This window comes from Equus przewalskii, chromosome 2, assembly GCF_037783145.1.
Source record: "Equus przewalskii isolate Varuska chromosome 2, EquPr2, whole genome shotgun sequence".
Taxonomy (NCBI): Eukaryota; Metazoa; Chordata; class Mammalia; order Perissodactyla; family Equidae; genus Equus; species Equus przewalskii.
This window is the reverse complement of record NC_091832.1, coordinates 112747153-112767214: the sequence shown is the minus strand read 5'-3', so window position 1 is coordinate 112767214 and position 20062 is coordinate 112747153. Positions and strand designations below refer to the sequence as shown.

General features: G+C 38.1%; 1 protein-coding gene and 1 long non-coding RNA gene across 51 annotated transcripts in view; one reads left to right on the top strand and one right to left on the bottom strand.

Moving 5' to 3' along the window:
* Window positions 1–20062, bottom strand: part of CAMK2D (calcium/calmodulin dependent protein kinase II delta) — a 292744-nt gene that overhangs the window by 13702 nt on the left and 258980 nt on the right. For all 50 annotated transcript variants that reach the window (XM_070609259.1, XM_070609305.1, XM_070609281.1 and 47 more), the window contains one exon: window positions 19095–19143. In XM_070609259.1, the coding sequence (XP_070465360.1) occupies window positions 19095–19143 (49 nt within the window). The remainder of the gene's footprint in view (window positions 1–19094; window positions 19144–20062) is intronic.
* Window positions 1–20062, top strand: part of LOC139081840 (uncharacterized) — a 42558-nt gene that overhangs the window by 16337 nt on the left and 6159 nt on the right. The window contains exon 2 of the long non-coding RNA XR_011537277.1: window positions 16175–16298. This is a non-coding gene — a long non-coding RNA (uncharacterized lncRNA). The remainder of the gene's footprint in view (window positions 1–16174; window positions 16299–20062) is intronic.

The window sequence follows — 20062 nt, the reverse complement described above, 5'->3', positions numbered from 1 at the left end:
TGGACATGCTACAACTGGAGTAATTTGTGTCCTGCATAATCAAAGCAATACAAATTGCCTTCTTCCTTTTCTTATGCTCAGAAACAATGTTGCTTTAGCTGGCAGGACAGAAGATGGGAATGAGCCAGGATGCTTCTGTGCTGCATCATCAAAAAGCAATGTGACTGTCTTGGCTCAGGAGGGGCCTGGAACGCAGTAATCTTTAGACTGCTTATTGCCCTGGGGCAAAGGCGCTGGAGTGAGTCATGGGCAGCACATGACAGCTGACTCTTTAAAGGAAAGCAGGAGGCTGGAAGTGAATCATTTGTATATAGTAGTCTACTGTGGTTGGACTGTTGCCACAGTGACCTACAGGAAGAGGGAGAGTTTGGTGCCAGCTACCGCTACTCCATCAGCAGGGCGGTTAAGGGACAATCACCATGCTAGATGCCTGGATGCCCACGTTCTGTGGAGAGGGGCCACTGTCACCTGGCCTTCCCTCTTCCTGAAGATCAAGTAATGGCCACTCGAGAGTCAAAGTGGGGAGAGCTTGTGCTGTCACTAATTACACAATGTGAGAGAGTAAAGCTTTCCCTGAATGCCAGAAGCTTCATTCACCTCAGAGCTAGCCATTTAATCACAGGGAACTGATTACCAAGAGATTTTATTTATAGAATTGAGGTGCTCAAGCCTATACCCACAGGTTCCTAAGTAGCTTCTGGGGATTTTCAGATTCCTAGGATAAAGGCAGGAGAGAGCAGCAAGTGGAGGGATGTCCCAGATTGTGAGTGCAATTACTTCCCAAGCAGTTATGCAAAAGAACTGGGAACACTGTCATGTTCAAATTCCTATTTTTTGGCTCTTTTATTGTTCTAAAGGCCTGGAAGAGTAAGATAACAGTGTGAATGAATGGTTGCAGTGTTTTTTTTAAAAAAAAGAACCCTGGGAAGTGAAAGTAATTATGTAATAAAACAACTGATAGAATTTGACATTTCTGAAGCATTATCAGATCTGAGCATCACAACAATGCTGTGAGATGTGCAGACAAACGTTATCTCCCTGGTTAATAGAGGAGTTCTTCCAGGCACTGCCCAAAGCTACAGTTTGCTGGGTCCTCCTCTCCACTTTGAACCCTTCCTCCTTTCACTTCTCGCCCGCTTTTCTTACCAATCCTCTGATCACATGATCTCACTCTCGTTGCCATGTTCTCTTTCTGAGCCAGGACTTTAAACGTTTCAATTCCTTTAAAGGCTCAGTTTGAGGCCTTCTTCTCGCCAGGTACCATATCCCTATGGTCCTGTCTGTACCAGGGTTTTAAATTGCCATCTATATCCCAATGATTCCCAAATTGTTACCTCCTTTCAAGACCATTTCCTCCAGGTCTGTGTGTCAGTGCCTATTTTGGAATCTCCGTCTGGATATCACAAATGTATCTTGAACTTAACATACCCTGAACTGAGCTTATGGACTTCTACCACTGCCAGCTTATTTGCTCTTCTCGGGATCTCCATCCTAGCGGATGGCAACGTCATCCATCCAGTTGCAGAAGGAGAAAGAGGCTTGAGAGTCATCTCTGACCCCTTCATCCCACTCCTCCCATACGATCTTTCCAGTCCTGTTGACTGGGCCTTTTAAGTGTCTTACACATTAGTCCACTTCTTTCCTTCTTAATCATCACTCTGGTCCAAGCATCCATCATTTCTTGTCCAGACTGAGTATCAAAAGAGAGACTAGGAAACCTTGCATTATCTGGACCCTTCCCATCTCACAAGACGTGTTCAAAGGCCCTTTTACTCTTTTCTCTCCACCCCACCCATAGTGCCTTCTCTCAGCAATTCAAAATGGCCATACTTCCTCCTATTGCCACCCTTTCACATAAGCTCTCCTCCTTTCTCGGAAAACTGTCCCCCATCTTTGCTTCCATTTCTTTTATCAGATCTCAACTCAAATATTATTTCTTCAAAAAAGCTTCCCCTAACCCTCATTGTAGGAGAGGTCCCTGAGTTATAAATTCATACATATCCTACACCTGCTGTTTAAAAGCACTTAGTACAACTGAATTTACATATTTATTTGTGTGTATTCGATTAACCAGTTCTTTCTATTACCTTGCAAGCTCCACAGGAGGAGGTGCCTCCCCAGTGTGAGCCAGCATCTAGCATGGCATATAGTCAATGTGTGAAAAATATGTGAATGAATAGTGGGTCCAGAACAAACTCAAGTGCTTTCTGACTCCCAAGCCAGTGGCCTTGCCAACATAATACCATGTTTTTCAGTGATGGTCAGACAGCCTTTAAAAAATTTGCACTGATAAATGGAAACAAGCATAAAGCAGCATGTCTTATTGTTTATTGACAAGGAGAGAAAATACTTTTCAACTTGCCTACTTTTCAACTGACCATCAAATTCCTCTCTCTTCCTGACTTCTTTATTTTTCTAACGCAACCACAATTTTACCAGTTTCCTAGCTCTAAACCTCGGGTTTCTTCTGGACTCTACTTTCTCCTTAGTCCCCACACTGAGTCATCCACGATTCCTATCATTTTTCTTTAGCAGTGACAGTGATGGTTCCCAGGGTGCATCCTCAGCCTCTCCATTGTTTCTTTTGCTTGCCCTTGGTAACCTCTTCCCTCCCTCTGGCTGTCGCTGACCCTAAGTCTTTCTGGGCTCCAAGCTGGTATTTGTAATTGGATTCTAAACATCCCCAGATGTCCTGGCATTTCAGACCTAGGGAGCCCCAAACTGACCTCAAGTATCTTCCTTGCAAATCCTGCTGCTTTTCTTGTATTTCTCATCTTGGACAGCGGCAGCGGCATCTACTCAGCGGCCCAAACCAAAAGCCTTGAGGCCTCCTTTCATTTCAATTCCTCATATAGTTCATTCTTCATTCACCCAAATCTTTCTCAAATCCATTTCTTCCTCTCTAGGCTCCTTGCCACTGCTCTGATGTGGGCTCAGAAGTTCCTACCCTCGTGCTCCAAGTCTGCTCCTGCGCCCTCTTCCACCCCACACTCCTTACTGCTGCAGAATCATCCTCTACAGAACAGAGCTGACCATACCCCTCTCCACCGTCTGGAAGCCAAAGCCCAAACTTGTTTGTTTGTTCTTTAAAGGTCTTCCTACTCTAGTTTTCTAGCTTCGTCTCCTGACACATCTTTTTGCCCAGGCTCCCATATAACCTATTCTACAGCCACACCAAGGGGCGCACTCTTTCTTCAACTAGACCCGGCTCTTTGATAACTCTGTGCCTTTCCTCTCACTATTCCTTCTGCCTGGAGACACTCCTTCTTTGGTCTGGAAATCTCCTCCAATACTCTGCTCCGAGGTCACCTCCTTTAGCCTCTCCTGAGTGCTCCAGACCAGCTATTTGACCTTACTGCAGTCCGACCAAAGCAGTATCACAGGATGTTCATATATCTGACGAGGACTTGACCACTGTCTACCTTCAACACTAGTACTGAGTAAATGTCTGTAAATGCACACACATATGAATAAGTAAATTCACGGACAGATAATGTACATAAAGTACTGTGTAAAACATGGGATAAAGGCCAAGTGTGTAGGGGAGGATGACCCTGTCTGAGGCAGTCTGGATGTGACTGTGCTAACTGAAGGGCACCTGTGGATCTTATATCCTGCAGAATGCCCACCATATGTGAGGCCACAGCACCTTAGACGTCAAGGTAACCTGTACAGCTCTGGAAAGATACACGAGGCATTTCTAGATGATGTTTAAACTTCTTTCAAGAGAGCTGAGTGCAGAGAAAGATCCCAGTTATTTGAGCTTGAGCTTCTCAGATGTTCAGAGTTGGGATTTATCAATTTGCTAAGGTGAAACTACATAATAAAGTTTCTTCAGGAGTCTAGCAGCCCGCAGTGAAACGGGCTAGGAAATGAACCGAATTTACACGTGCAAGCTGATCTTCACTGAAATCTTAGCAGAATATTGCATACTGAAACCTTTTAGTGAACTGCGCCTAAAGACTACTTATTCAATGATCAAAAGTTGCACAATTAAAATAGTTGTTGAGCTTTTTGTGGGTGTATGATCTTAGTGTAGCAATTCTGCCCATTTACTCATTGTCAGTATGTATTCTATCTAATGTGACTGCTGCTGCCTTTCTCAGTTATGGGCACTTGGCTGCCTGAGACTTGAAGGACAGGAAGGTTAAGTGACTTGTTCAAGTCATCCAGCAAATTCAGAAGCTGTGCCAGGGCTGCAGCTTTATTTGGCTGAGGTGCTGTACGCTGTTTAATTCCCTAATCTATGTTCCTTCCCAGCCCACAGTGCCTAATTCAATATTTTGAAATCATAAACTTAAATGAACCACCTAAATGCCTTTGAACTTCCTCTGGCAAGGTGACTGGCTACTTAACTACTGGGCCAGGTTGTGATTAATAATTACCCCAATTTCACAAAACTGGGTGCCCCACGGTTTTATTGTCTTTTTCCATGCTGTCATTAACAAAAATAACTCTTGGGAACAGTTATTATCTTAGGCAAATATACAAATTAGAATCATTTTCATGCCTCTGGTATTTTTTTTTAGAAAAAGGTGCCTATCAACTCAGCTATGTTTGGAGTTTCCTATGCAGTTAACGGCTTGTGTCTTAGTGACTTCATTTCTATTTCACTAATTTGATATATTAGTTAACATTCAGGAGAGTAATTTCCATTATTTTGGCTTTTAAAATCAAAGCCATTGAGGATTCTGGAATTGATTGGTTTAATAATCTATAACATTTTATTCAAATATAAGACCAAAAATTACCAAGTTTCTATTCAAGAATGATTTCAAGAAATTTGTAAACCTCACTTATTCAGAAGTTCCCTGTTCAATAACATCAACTATTCAGCCCTTTAATCTCTAGAAGCCTCCAGAATAAAAAAGAAAAATTAAGGGGCTGGTCCAGTGGCGCAGCCGTTAAGTTCGCGGTGGCCTGCGGTTCGCCAGTTCGGATCCCGGGTGCAGACCTACACACCGCTTGTCAAGCTGTGCTGTGGCAGGCGTCCCACATATAAAGTAGAGGAAGATAGGCATGGATGTTAGCTCAGGGCCAGTCTTCTTCAGCAAAAAAGAGGGGGATTGGCAGTAGATGTTAGCTCAGGGCTAATCTTCCTCAAAAAATAAAAAAAAAAAAGTAAAGTCCTCTATTAAAATAAAATTAAATTATTTAAACCATCTTTGTATTTTGCTCTATAAACTAACTACTCTTAGTTTCAAAGCATAGTTAATTGGAGAAGAAGTACTATTAGTCTTAGTCTTGTTAAAGTGCTATGGCCTGACCATAAATGATTGCCAAATATTTAGGAACAGGCAACTCTAGCATTGAGATCATTTAGTATAAGTAAAAATAGGTTTAGATTTTTAAAAAATGTTTGTGAGGATATCACTGGAATATAAAATATGGCCATGTCATTCCTAAAATGGACTCTGGATCTGAAGATGAAACAAAATATTTACTATTTTTTAAAAAATTAAGGGATGTGTGAAGTATTTTTATAAGGTTCTTAATAAAAAAATGGCATAATAAAAGTTTTAGTCTAAGGAAACTATATATGGTTATATAGAACATTTGCTTATATGAAAGAATTCAGCCAAACCATATTAAAGTAATTGGGTAATGTTCTGCCGCGCCCAGCTGACTTGCAGAAGCTAGAAATAGCACAACATTACGAACACTACTGAGTATTTTAAGTAGTAAGATGTTTCATGAATCAGATAGGTGTGGTACCACTTCCAGTTAAGAGCTGATGACATGGAAACAAAAGATTTTAAGAAACTAGTTCAAAGATTCATACCAACTACTTGGATTTAAGATGAAAATTGTAGTTCTCCTAGCATTCAAGTTTATAAACTTGCCTGATAAGAGAAACACTAAGCATTCTCAAGGGGTATCTCTCTCTTTCACTGCAGAACCAAGGTGAAAGCTATTTTCTTAAAAAACAAAAATCAGACTTGGAAAAGAGACAATTAGACTTGGGATTTTTAAATATTTGGAAAGTTCTTTTTTGCATTTTTTGGTTTTGTCATGAAGGAAATCCAGCTTTCCCCAAATCTTGGAACTGTAACGATTCCAACTAACCCCTCTGATCAATTTTACATGGTATTAGCCCGAACTGGGCATTTATCTTTCAGGTCAAAGGTAAATGTCAAGTGTTAATGCTCTGTCCTTCAGCATGAAGAGCCAGAAGTATAAAATATTGAGAAGGGTTAAAATTCTGTGTAACCAAGAGAGGGGGTTTTCACTTTTTCAAAGATTTCTATTGCTGTCGTTTAGCTTATTATTAATTTTATTTTAAATAACTTTTTCCATTCCTTTATAAAAAGTATAAAATTTGAGTTTAGTAAAAAACAAAATTCAATATATTCTTGGGTAAGTTTGTTTATGACTACACTTTCCTGAATATTTCAGCTGATAGATTTGTGAGTGCTCCCTTGGATCAAAAATGCAGGAAGAGCTGAAGAGCATGTCCTCTGTGCTACAAAGCCATCATATATCTTTGTTAGTTTTGCAAAAAGTAAATATAAAAAACAAAAAGGGGGCCAGGCTGGTGGCCCAGCAGTTAAGTTCGCACATTCCGCTTCTCGGCATCCCGGGGTTCAGTGGTTTGGATCCCGGGTGCGGACAGGTGCAGATGGGTGCGGACGTGGCACGCTTGGCAAAAAGCCATGCTGTGGCAGGCGTCCCACGTATAAAATGGAGGAAGATGGGCATGGATGTTAGCTCAGGGCCAGTCTTCCTCAGCAAAAAGAGGAGGATTGGCAGTAGTTAGTTCAGGGCTAATCTTCCTCAAAACAAAAACAAAAACCCAAAAACAAACAAACAAACAAAAAGATCCATCAAAATTGACTGAAGTGTGATGTCCTTGGATTAGTTTTTTGAGAAAGAACTAGGCTGACTATAGGAAGAATATGAAAAAATGATATTCCGTCTGCACATTTATTGAGCCTCACTGATATTTTTAAAGGTCTTTTCCCCTTGTTTCCAGGTTCACACAAGCTCTTAGTCTTGTTTCTGTATTTCTCACCTCAGTCTTGCCTCAAGTGAACCTCAACTGAGGCTGAAGCTAAGCAGGCTTATGACCCACCATTTACAGATATTTTAACCATAAGAATGTCATTTCACTTTTCTGTAAGTGAAACACTTCTGCTTATCCCATTCCCCTCAACAAGACTGCCAAGCTAACAGGGTAGATCTTACTACCACCCAAGAATGTGCAGCAGCATCTCCCGTCATTGTAATCCCATACTTTCTAGCTCATTCTCATCTTTAGCAGCTGTAAAAATAGCTTATGCTTTTATTACAAAGTCTATCCTTGTCTAATCCAGAGCTTCCAGAATCAATGAGTGCGAATTGCAAGGGCAGATCAGGTTATCTAGTGAAGTCAGAAGAGGCCAATTCACAAAACGTATCATAGAATCCAGAAAATTAGGGAACTAGTGATTTATGATACATCCTAGAACAAATGAGAACGACAGCAAAATGTTGTTAGTTCTGAAATATATGGTTCATAAATTTAATTTTTACTGTAATTACATTGGTTAAACCAAAAATAACTTTACTGGGCCTGTAAAATTTGGCCAAGATATTCCAACAAGTACTTTTAAACTAATTTCCTAAGCTGAAATGAGAGCAGCATATCCCAGAGCTGAACTGGGTGCATAGAGTGCCAGTGTGAGGTATCACTTTAATAAAGAGCATCTGCCATGAGAACTCATTTAAGAACTTCTGGTCTAACGGGATATTTTCACCCTCCCAAATGAAGCTTTGAAAAATGCAGTAACTAATCATGGAAATGACTCTTGGTCCTGGGAGTCTTATGACTGCTCTCTGCCAAATGCATGGGGACGTCAGAAGAGTAATAGGAATTCCTATCATTTTCTGTGTGTGTGTGTGTGTGTGTGTGTGTGTGTGTGTGTGTGTGTGTGTGTGTGTGTGTGTGTGTGTGGTGAAAATGGGACGTCATTTTCCTCCAAACCCCCCTATCATTTTCTGTGTGTGTGTGTGTGTGTGTGTGTGTGTGTGTGTGTGTGTGTGTGTGTGGTGAAAATGGGACGTCATTTTCCTCCAAACCCAGTAAATCTTGCAAGTTGTGACAAACCATGGTAAATTTATCCAGACTGACTAAGCTTTAAGTTCTATCTTAGCTTACTCTGCTTTTTATTTGTAAAGGTTATGAATGAAGAGCTTCTATTTCTTGAAGACAGACTTAAATACACAATCTTGTATGCTCACACTGTTTCTATATTGGTCAATATACCTCTCAAAAACCACACCAGTCTCTCTGAAGTAAGCGCGCTCTCTATCATTAAAGGCCATTGACCTTTTCAGAGGTATTTCTCTACTGCTCAGGAATAGCTTTACATTTCTGTTCACCTTAACTTCATATAATGTGATACAATATTTGATTAGGATACTGCTATAATTCTGAGCAAAGTAGGCTGGGATACAGTAAAAATACTCTATATTCAACATAGATACCGTTGCCACAAGTTATTTTCCCCAATCAAAAACATTCTTTAGTTCAAAATGAAAACAAATGACATTTTGGAGCAGCATTTCTTTCTTTTCTTTCTTTTTTAATTTGAAAACACACAGTGGCAATGGGTTTTTGTCTATTACCCAAACTTTTCTTAAAATTCGAAATTCTTCCCTTCACCTTTGCCACCTGTGTTTTGCTAGATAAACATACTGTAAATAACCACACGTAGGGAGGTTAATAAAGAAACCAATGATCCTGTATTACGAGCTATTTCAAAAACAAATAATAGGTCTTTCACACTTAACTTGTCAACTTCTATCAAGATGGCTAGTGTCCCTTTGAGGACACACTGGACTGGGCAGTCACAGTCTCCAGGAGGGACATTTTATGTTATGATTATTGAGATAGTTTGCTTGAGAAGTGTTTAAATAGCTTTGCATAAATATGCTCCTTTTTAAATATGTATTTTACTTTTGTCCAAAACAATCAGTCTACATACTTTTCTTTTACTCACAATGGGCACAATCAAGACACAGTAAAAAATGAGCCAATTTTTCAAAACACTTGTAAACATCCAGGGATAAAAGGATCAGTTTAAATGAGGGAAGACTGAGTCATCACTTAAAACGTTATGTTTAATTAAAAACAAAAATATGTCTCTGAACTCAAAATCTTAAGAGTTTAAACAAAATTAACTTAATGCAAAACCTCCTAATTAATTCATTAATTTATTGAGCGCCTACTATGGAGGCAAAAAACAGTGACTTAAAATAAATAAACCAATTGTTTAAAATTCTTCACAAGTTAAGCGAATACTGTTACCTTAAAAGCTATAAAAATATACTGACTTCAGTTTTGAAGCAAAAATGAATTTATTTTTTGTACTTGGGCAGCTTCTAGGTTTGTTTATGTATGTAGATTGACAAGATTCTATATGTTGGTCTTAACATATACAGATGTGTACCCACTTATCTAAAATAGATGGTTTGGAAAATAGAAATGTTGATGCTAAAATAAAAAACACAGGTCCCCTTAGACTTATGGACTGTTTTAACAGCGAACCTCTGTGCTTGTATCATCTACTTATAGGAAAGAATGGCCAGAAATAGCATAATTTTACTGAGTAACCATCATGGGCCAGGGCTTATACCAGGCATTTCACAAACATTCTCTCTGGTCAACATGGCCATGCTTTGTTATTGTTATTATTACGGGTTGATTTGTATGAAATTCTCACTTTTTAAGGTACTGAGATATTATTATCTCCACTGAGCATATGACTCAGAGAGGTTTACAAGAGCAGCTGGACTGCAGAGCCGATCAAAGGCTGGGCCAGGCTTCACACCTCCTGTGTTTGGCATCAAAGCACATGTTCCATCCAAACAGGAAAGATGACCCTGTGGCTTTTTAAATTTGCATTCTCTGTATTTTTAGCTCCCAAATTATGGGGTTGGGGTGGTCAGGGGACATGTGGACAAAAGCCTATGCAGATAGCAAGTTGTGATGTGATCATAACTTTTGGAGAATTCTAGTCTTGTTAGTCACTGCTGGGACATGGCATGACTGGCATCCACTATGCTCCCTTCCTCCACCAATTAAGTATTTATTATTCCTACTATTGTCAAACACTGGTCTAGTACTGTGGATATAGCTGTGGACAAAACAGACAAAACCTCTGCCCCGAAGAAACGTACATTCTCATAGAGGAAGAGAGACAGTAAACAGTACATAAAATCAGTATTTCAGGTAACAAGAAATACTAGGAGGAACGTAGAGCAGAAGAGGATGGGGGTGCTGGATTTGGAGGGACACATTTTAAAACAGGGTCATCAAGGAAGATCTGAGAGGCTAACATTTGACTAGAGACTAAAAAAGAGAAGAGGCAGCAAGCCATGTGGAGTGTGTATCAGAACCTACCAGGCAGGGAATGACAAGTGCAAAGATCCTGAGGCAGGAACATATCCTGCTTGATAACGTTTCAGGATAGTATGCCTGAGAAATCTTACAGGAGGTGAGGTCAGAGGGTAAAGGAGACATGGCTGGGGGAGGTCCTGATTATGGAGGGCCTTTTAGTCCATTCTAATGGCTTTGGGGGCCACTGGAGAATACAGAGCAGAAACATTACATGATCTGATCTATTTTAAAAGTGTCACTCTGACTACTGTGTTGTGAATAGGCTGTAGGCAGTAACGCGAAGCAGAAGACTGGCTAAGAAGTTATGTCAATAATATAGGCAAAAGATGATGGTATCTTGGACCAGGCTGATGGAAGTGGAGTTAGTGAGAAGTAGTCAATTTCAACCCCCCTCCCCCCCCCGCAATTGTGTGTATTTTGAAGGGACAACCAGTTAGATTTGCTCACAGACTGGATCTGGGGCATAAGTAAATGTCAGGAGACAAAGAAGGCTGAGACGATGACCCTGAGTATTCAAGGAACTAGAACACAACACAGACACATCAAATGCAGGTTTCACAGAGGCGTTTACACACGAATATGTGGGAAAAAAGTTACAGACATGATATCTAGGAGTAATGCAATTAGATCAAAACACTGCAGCCTGCAAAATAGTGCAATGGAGGTGAAGAGGAGTAAAACAGGAATATTTTCGAGAGGGGCCAGGGGCATCAACGTTTTAAAAGTATAATTTAATCTATAACTTTTGTAACATGAAATATAGAGAGAGTTTTTATATTTGTTTTTAAAGAAAACAATTGAATAGTTTGGGAATGTTCAAACTGAAGCATTATTTTTAAATTGTCTGTTCTAATCTAAAGAGATTATACCAAGCATCGAAATGTATTTGCATATTGCAAATTGTTTTCTTTGGGTACGGAAATACCCATATATACATAATTGGGATAATATGGCTCTAGGAGGGGTGTTAATTTTCCCACAGTAAAACAAATCATAGCAATCCCAATAACTAAATCAGTCTTTTCATACTAAACATGATGCTTATTTTCATATGATGGATTGGCAAATTCTGCTTAACAACATCGGCCAAAGGAAAAATGTTATACTATTACATAGAAAAGAAATAAAGAGAGACTACCTAATTCACTAAGGACAAACATTGTATTCAAATACTCTGGAAGAAATTTTCTTTAACATAGAATACAATTTTAATGCAAAATAGCCATTAATTGGGGAAATGCACCAGCAGGTGGAATTTCATAAAGGAGTATACTCTAAGACTGAGAACTCCTGGAAGGAAAAGGCAAGCCTTTTTAGCCTCAGCCTGGTCTGCGATGTCCAGCATATAGTAGGTGTTCAATAACTTTTTTAAAAAAACCTAATGAGTCCAAATATTTCAGATAGAGGTCTCTTTGATAGTAATTACATGTGTTGTATGTATCTGAAATTTTCTATATTTGCTCACATATGACTGTAGCTATGTCCTTATGTTTATCTTTTAATGAACATATTATATTATTCCCTGTTTTAGAATTATCTAGATACCAGCCACAAACAAAGAAGGTACGTCATCGTGCGGAATCATCTTTGTCTTTTCTAGACTTGCTCATGGGGGCAAGAGAGATGTGGCCAGTGCCGTCTCAGAACACTTTACATTGTGGGTGCCCATAGAATATTTGTTGCACTAAATTGAATAATGAAAATACTACTATTCCAGATGCAAATAATAAAAATCTTTGACTTCTAGATAGTCTCTTCCATTAAGCTGCTTCATTCAGTAATGCTTTCTCTATTTCTCCTTGTAATATCTTAGTTCTCCATTTAACATATTGGTCTGAAATCAAATGACCTGTAAACTGGTAGAATGGACTAAAAATGCAGAGGACTAAGATTGATTTCTTTGGCTGCTTTACTTTAGATTTAATTTCTCCTGAGCACATCAAAAGGATTATAGCAGAAATCCATTCCAGAAAAACAAACAAATAAGGTCAGTTCACTGACTTTCAAGAAGAATCACTACATGATACAGACAAATAATTTCACATAATTTCTAGAGATGTATTTATTGCTAGAAAGTAATACAAACTCAGCAAAGGAGGTAGTATTTCACTAAAGTATTTTATTCTAGTAATTTTGAAATGATATAAAATTCACAGTGCATAAAAACATAACAAATTATGACAACTACTTCATAGAAATGCAAGAGGTCAAATAGTAATTTTAGATATTAAGTTAATTTTAAATAGTAGATACTTTAGAAACATGAACTATATCCCCATAATAATTCTCACTGGGATGCCTTTAAAGAACTACTTTTACAGTCCATCAGTGCTATGATAACATTTTGGATATGCAAGTTAGTGGACACCATTTTTTTCCCCATTGTAATAATATTCTCTAAAACTGCAGTGATTTATTTTTACATTTAAGTTTGAATTAAACGTCTTTCTATAATTATTTTGAACAGTTTATATTATTAACATATATATTGCATTATATATATTACTTTATAATGTATAATTGCACATACTTTAAAAATATGAGATCTCATAAAAATCTATTAATAGTACTGAATTAAAGTAGGCTAGGAAAAAAAACTTACAACTCTGTATTATTGATTTCAATATCTAAATTCTGTAACCTGGGTAAACCTGAGTCACGGGGAAATTAAGCAACTTACTAAGGCAAGTTGGATAAAGGCTGGAACTAGAAAAGAGTGTAGACTCCAGATTCCAACCAGAGTCTAGCTGATATTTTTTTATATCAGCAAAAAAAGTAACAAAGTTATAATCTGAAAAGATAAAGGAGACAACAGGGAGCAATAATGTATTTTTAAACTTGCACATAACTTTAAGTTTAGCAGCTTATTAAACTGGACCATTGTATTAGGTAATGGGAATAATAGACATTAAAAAACAACGTTTTACACTCAATATATATGCAACTATATTATAATGTAAATTAGATCTGACTATGAGATTTTTGACTATACAAGTTGGGAGTCTGATTACCTCTTATTTTTAACTTCCACATAAAGTAATGTCTATGAATGGTAAATGTTACATTTTAAAACTCTGAATTACTAAAATGAATTAAAAGTTAAAAATCTAAGATTTAGAAACTGATGGCAAGAATCTTACAAGATACATATTTTTAGAATTTATGCAGTATTTAATAAAATAATGCTACCTTATTTGCTGTGGAATTTTCTAAAAGTGCATACAGAGTTTTTGCAAACTTGCTAGAAAAGCCATTTATAGAAACTTTGAACTGAGGAAGTTTATTCATCTAGAATGAACCTATGTTCCTCTAAAGATAAAATGAGTAGTTACATGTTTTTGTTGGTTGGTTTCATTTGTTTCATTTTGATTTTGGACTTTGTTTTAAGCTGGGGTTGGCAACAGTTTTGACCCTGTATTTTACCAGCCCCGCTGCAAACCTGAGGCTATCACTGACAAATGTAAGAGGTAAACCTAGCAGGAGGCAAAGAGTAAAAAGAGAAACAGAGTGAGTATTGACGTAAAGTAAAGGAATGTGAAAAAGGAAGAGAAAGAGAAAACGAAGTAACTTTTACACTGGTGGTAGAGGGGAATCAATCCTGTACCAGTCCTACATGTCACTGATCCTGATTTAAAAGTTAAAAGACCAATGGGTAGATACACATATGCAGACAAAAATTTTTCTAAATACCTTTTTAAAAGTCAAATTTTGGATTAGAAACCCTGAAAGAAGTTAGTGTACGCTGCACTACAGGTCTTCTAAGATCCTTTTAACCTAACGGAATGACAGAATTATCAAAGGTCCTTAAATAAAATACCCAGGAGTTTCTTGATTTGCAGATTCCCTTGAAGTAAGAAATGCCTGCAGGACAAGCACTCAGTTATACACCGCATGTGGAACTGAAGAAGACTGGCACCATGCGATTGTCTGTCCCAAGGACTCCTACACAGAAGTGCAGATTTTCATTGAAAACAGAATTTGAGAATCTTCAAATCTGCGTATTTAGTGATCACACTCTCCACTCATGTACAGATTTACAAAAGACAGAAAGCTCATTAATCAAGTGATTCTGTAGATGAGCTGAGACCATGATATCCAGGTGGCATGAAACATCAGCCCCATTCAGGTGCAGGGGTGGCAGCACCTATGCCCTTAATTGGGCCTTTTGCAAACATGCAGCTTCCTTACCATCATGTACTTGTCAGCAAAAGGAAAAAGATAAACAAGACTGAAGTCCCCACACACAGTCAATCTTATAGCAATGCACTTCTGTTTGCTGTACAGGGCTCCATTGGCTTAGGCCTGTAAGAAAGATGAAATGCGGCAAGAGATCCAAGCAGCTGCTGAGCGGTGAGCTGAAGTGAGATTGTGGAAGCAGGATGAGTGACAGAGATGACATAAGGGCAGACAGGAGGACAACTTTGACAAGTGTTGCACAACTTGGAATTCTGGGAAAGAGCAGAAAATGGACCAAACCGATGCACTCCCATCAGGAAGACGGAGCTGGCTCTGAGCAACGATGCTGGACAGGGTATGAGGCGGAGAGGCGCTGTGGCAAACAGCGACAGGTCCTGCGAACTGGGGCTACAGCCACAAACTAAAAGGACAGTCTTCAAATGTATACAGTGCCCAAAGGACCATTGCTTTGGGGCCACCCACGCTCAGAGAGCAGCACTGTTAGTACTGCCATCTACTAATTCAAGGCTACTGACGGCAGCTGTTCTGTAACACCTGAAATTAATCAAAGTAATGCTTTACTACAAATGGATTCAAAACGGAATGACTATTTCAACAATTTTAGACCTAAAAAAATTCATATTTTGAAAACGCCAGTGAATTCTAATAGGAATTTTTTCTTTTTTGATTGTACAATAGGCTATTTTTTATCTCAGTTGCTTCTGTGGAAATAACTATGACTCCCATTTGTTTTTAAACTATAGTATCTTTCCACTACACTGAGTTTGTGGCTGAATTTACTGACATAGCATTAGAGATGATATTTGGTTTTTGAATACAGAACAAAATTAGGAAGTTGCTCAAAAGTTCAACATTAGGAAGTCAATACATTGCCTTGGAGAAAGAAAACAACAAACTCTAGAAGCTTTTTAAAAAGAAGAGTTGGAAAACAATGCAAGTCCCTCAGGATGACCGTGAGCTTGGGAAGGAAAATGTTGTGATTGTAACTAAATGCTGAAAGTTTTTAAGAAGAAGAAAATAAAAGGACTTTTAGACATAAAATACATTTATCTTGGGTCTCAGTTTTTCATTAAGTTTTTCTGATATCTACTGAACTAAATAAGAGAAATGGCCTAAATTATAGCATAGAAGATTCATATAAAGCATAAAGAAGAATGTTTGACTCCAAGTTGTTGAAAGCTCTTAAATAGGACTAGTTCACAAAGAGAAGATGTTCAGGGAAACAGTAGGCATTCAGTAAATATTTGCTTAATTGAATGAAGAAACTGAGATAACCTAGATACAATTCAAGAGTAATGCATAGATTGGGGCTTCATGAAAACCAAAGGCTGTTCTGAATGGAAGCTAACAAGCAGAGCTCAAGGAAAATGGATCTTCTCCAAATCCTGGCTCTCTAGGTACTCCAGGTTCCTCCGAATGTGAGGACCATTAACCTATGACACTTCTGCATTCCTCCTCTTTTGAGAACAGCTGGCCTTTCTACCTTTTTCCTTCACAAGAGGCCAGAAAAAGGTACTCTACTGTTGGTTCACCTCAGTTCCTCCTTTGGCCATGTCACCAGGATGTGTTAATTTTTCTCTCTCTGTTTCTTTACAGTGGAAAGGATGTAGAAGCTGTTACTGCCAGATTGGTCCTTGGGGATGGGACAGAATGTGCACTGCACTAGCATGAGAAGCATGTGAGATGGTATTCAAGGGATCATGTCTCACCATGAAACAACGTAAGTCTAGGTGTTGGTTTAGGTGGGACGGCCAGCAGGAATGGGTGGAGCATGTGGCTGCACACAGGCGTGCACTATGGGAACATGCCTTTAAGAGTCTGTTGCAAAGTGTGGTGTTTCACCCTGATAATAGGGTTATATACAGAAGGCATAGGAGTGGAAAGTGTATGTGTGGAAGACAGGCAGTTTTGTAGATAGGGCATGGTTTTGTAGAGAGGGTATGGTTCTGGTCAGGTTCTATCACTGACGGTCTTTGTGAGTTCCTAGATATATAGGTAAACTTAGCTTCTAAGGGAGCTGGACAATAAACACATCCCTAACCAATCTACCTAGAGCTGCAGCAACCTCTGAAGTAAAAAGAAGACAGCAGTCATTCAAATGTGGAAATTTATTATGGTCTTTCTTAAGGACTGTGCACTGATTAACGGAGAAATTCCCATACAAGCATATCGCCAGAATAATACGTATGTGGAAAACATTTATGACAGTTTCATGTACCATTTGTCTCACAGTCAGAACAGTGCTCTGGGGGATCTCTCAAAGTGTCTCCTAAAGGTTTCTGATGTTCAATATTAAGAAGGTTAGCCACCAAAAGGCTGTATGGATCTTAAAGAGAACACCAACGAGCCCTAATGTGTTCTATCTAGGACTCTGTGACCATATCCACACTAGTAAATTTGAGCAGAAACTTAATTTATTCATTGAGTTCAAGGAAATAAACCAAAGCACTTTGGGCTCAGTTATCAACTGGACACATCTTTTGATCTCAAAATTATACTTAATTTCTCTGACATTTGATGTGTATAGGCTCAGCATAACTATAAAGACAAATACTGTCTCAATTTGTGAAATCCCAGAGCCAAGATGAAACCTATATCATCATTGTGATTTGAAGAAGGGACTGTTTTCTGAGAACTGCTTATACAACTTCATTTCACCAAAAACATATAAATTATAAGGTATGACTGACAGGGACTGTGTTTATACACTGATATTTACATAGGTTAACAGCAATCACCCTACAACAATACTCAGTATAATGAAGAGTCACATTCAGATGAGAAAGACCACTTATGAGAACTCTGCTTGTGAGCACCAACGAATAAACATTTTCCTTGGAGCACGAACCGCACACAGTAAGGTGTTGGTAGTATCCTAACTAACTGTATTCAATTATTTAAGGATTCAGTCTCTCCAGTGGATAATGCACAGGTTATTTCCTCCTTCTGATTCTTGCTCAAGGAAAGGATGTAAAAAATCATATAAACATTTTGCTTGGCTGAAATGGCTAATGAACCCAAAATATAAAGATGATGCTTTCTGAATCACTGGGAAAGCTAAATGGCACATCTGCTCCTTTGGTTAAAAAAAGGATTCTCTTTACCTAATACGGCTGGCATCAGTGATTCAAAAAATTACTTCAGTTTAGCTCAGGGGCAAGAATGAGATGAACAGACCTACTGAATAACATCCTTGACACAGCTATGCACCTTCCCGTTGTGAAAAATAATGACTGACTACCTCTAGCTAGTCATATAAACAGGGAACACTTTAACAGTGTTGGCTGTTCCACTCAACCAAGAGGAAAATATCAGCAGAGGTGACTGGCAACTTGTGGTCTCTAGCCATTTTTATTTCCTAAATTGCCTATATGTTTCCTTGATCTGAGAAATTCCCCATTCTTTATTCTATAACCTGAATATAATTTTTCAAGACTGTATTGTACTAATACCACCTACAGAATTAAAGCCTACGTGATAATATTAGGAAAATAATCTTTCCAGATAGGGTTTAAGCACTGATGGATCATTTCTCTGAATTTATTTTAAACTTCTTTTCCTTTAATACCTCTGTTTTAAATATCTCTATTGCTACCATCCCTTTTTGGAATGGCTTCTAGACAAGTGGCCTGTAGAAACTGTAGTTATGTGCAATGAATTACAAAAATGAGAATAGAAAACTGCAAAGCAATTGAAGCGAAATTAATACTTCTAAAATAGCAAGAGACCAAAAAGAAGTAAGCTAACTGCAAACGTGTGTTTAGTGTGCGTGAGCAGAGGCACTAAGAAGACGTCAGTAGAAACGCTGGCAATGACTTGTGTGCAGCTAAAAGAACTTGGGCAACTGAACTGAATGGAGGGCAAGTATATATTAGGAAAGCACTTGAAAACCAGGATAAAAAGGCTGCCAAAGGGGCTGGCACAGTGGTTAAATTGGCCTGCTCTGCTTCTGTGGCCCATGGTTTGCAGGTTTGGATCCCAGGTGTGGACCTAGCACCACTCATCAAGCCACACTGTGGCAGCGTCCCACATAAAATAGAGGAAGATTGGCACAGACGTTAGCTCAGGACCAATCTTCCTCACCCCACGCCCCAAAAACGGCTGCCAAATGTGAAATTCCATTGACACCCACTCAAGACCATTCCAAGTTTAAAAAAAAAAAAGCCTATTTACATATTCCATTCTTGAATATAAATTGTTTTCTGGAAGGTTTCATGAATGTATGTAATACATTTTTATATTTCCTTTTGATACTATGTTTCTAAACAGTCATTACTAGTTTAAAAGCACAATGTGCTTGAATATACCACACACTGTCTATAATTTAAAAACAGAAAATGTGAAAAAAAATTGACAAAATCAATACATATAACCAAAACAATAATGTACTTGCAAAAAGAAAATTATTTTTGTGTCCTAGTTCCTAAACTCATTAGTCATTTGCAACAAATAGATATTTTTTTCTGATATATATGGAAATCTCAGTTACAATTTTCTGTTCCCGGCTTAATCATACCTTTCACATCTTCATCCTCAATTGTTGTATTTGAACTCTCTGTTGACTCCTGTTGAGAAGAAAACGCACTTTAAGTTGCAAACAATGAATAGTTTGACTGATTTTCTTCTTAGAAAATTGGCAAGTGATGTATATATCATGCAAAATTCTTCAGCAGGCTGTGTGCATATGCTGACATGCAAATGGACAAATACATTATGTGGTTTTAACAGAAATAAAATGCCAAATGCTGCAAACATTTAAAAAAGGGAGTACTCTGGCTGTCTAATCTCTGAAGCAGGATAAATCTAGGTGATTTGGAGAAGCAGCTGAAGTATGCAAATTATTTTAAGAACTGGGTAAAGATGTGTTTGTGTTACAGTGCCCCATAAGGTGTGCTTTTTTCTATGTATTGATGAAAATGACGTTGAATCTTAAAATAGAACAATTTTAATTCCCAATTAATGAGTAAAATAGTCCCTTCTTTGTGTAAGTCACTATATTAAGCACTGAATTCACAGCCCATTTGTCTGCCTTATTTGTTTGTAAAGAGAGAAAGCATTTCACCACATGGTTTGATGAAGAAGCTGAGGGTACTAAGCTGAGATATGCTAAAAGTGTCTTTAAGAAGAACTTCCATGTTTGTGGTCAGCACAATGGAATTATAATGAATAATTTACTTTCAAGGACAATCATATTCTTTTCATTAATTTCTATATTAGAAACTGGCTGTTCCTGATACGAAACCTGCTCCCATAATGAAAAGATAAAGCTATTTCTCTGTAAAACTATAAACGAAGTTGAAAATTAATAAGCACACTTAAAAGGACACTGTAACTGCCAGTAATAAAATACATTCCTTAAAATGATTCAATAAATTTTTCCACTAATAATGTACTAATAAAATATTTTCTAGCAAAGAAATTTAGTAATATTCATAAGAAAAACACAATTTTCTACTTGAAATGATTAAAGGATAGAGCTGAAAA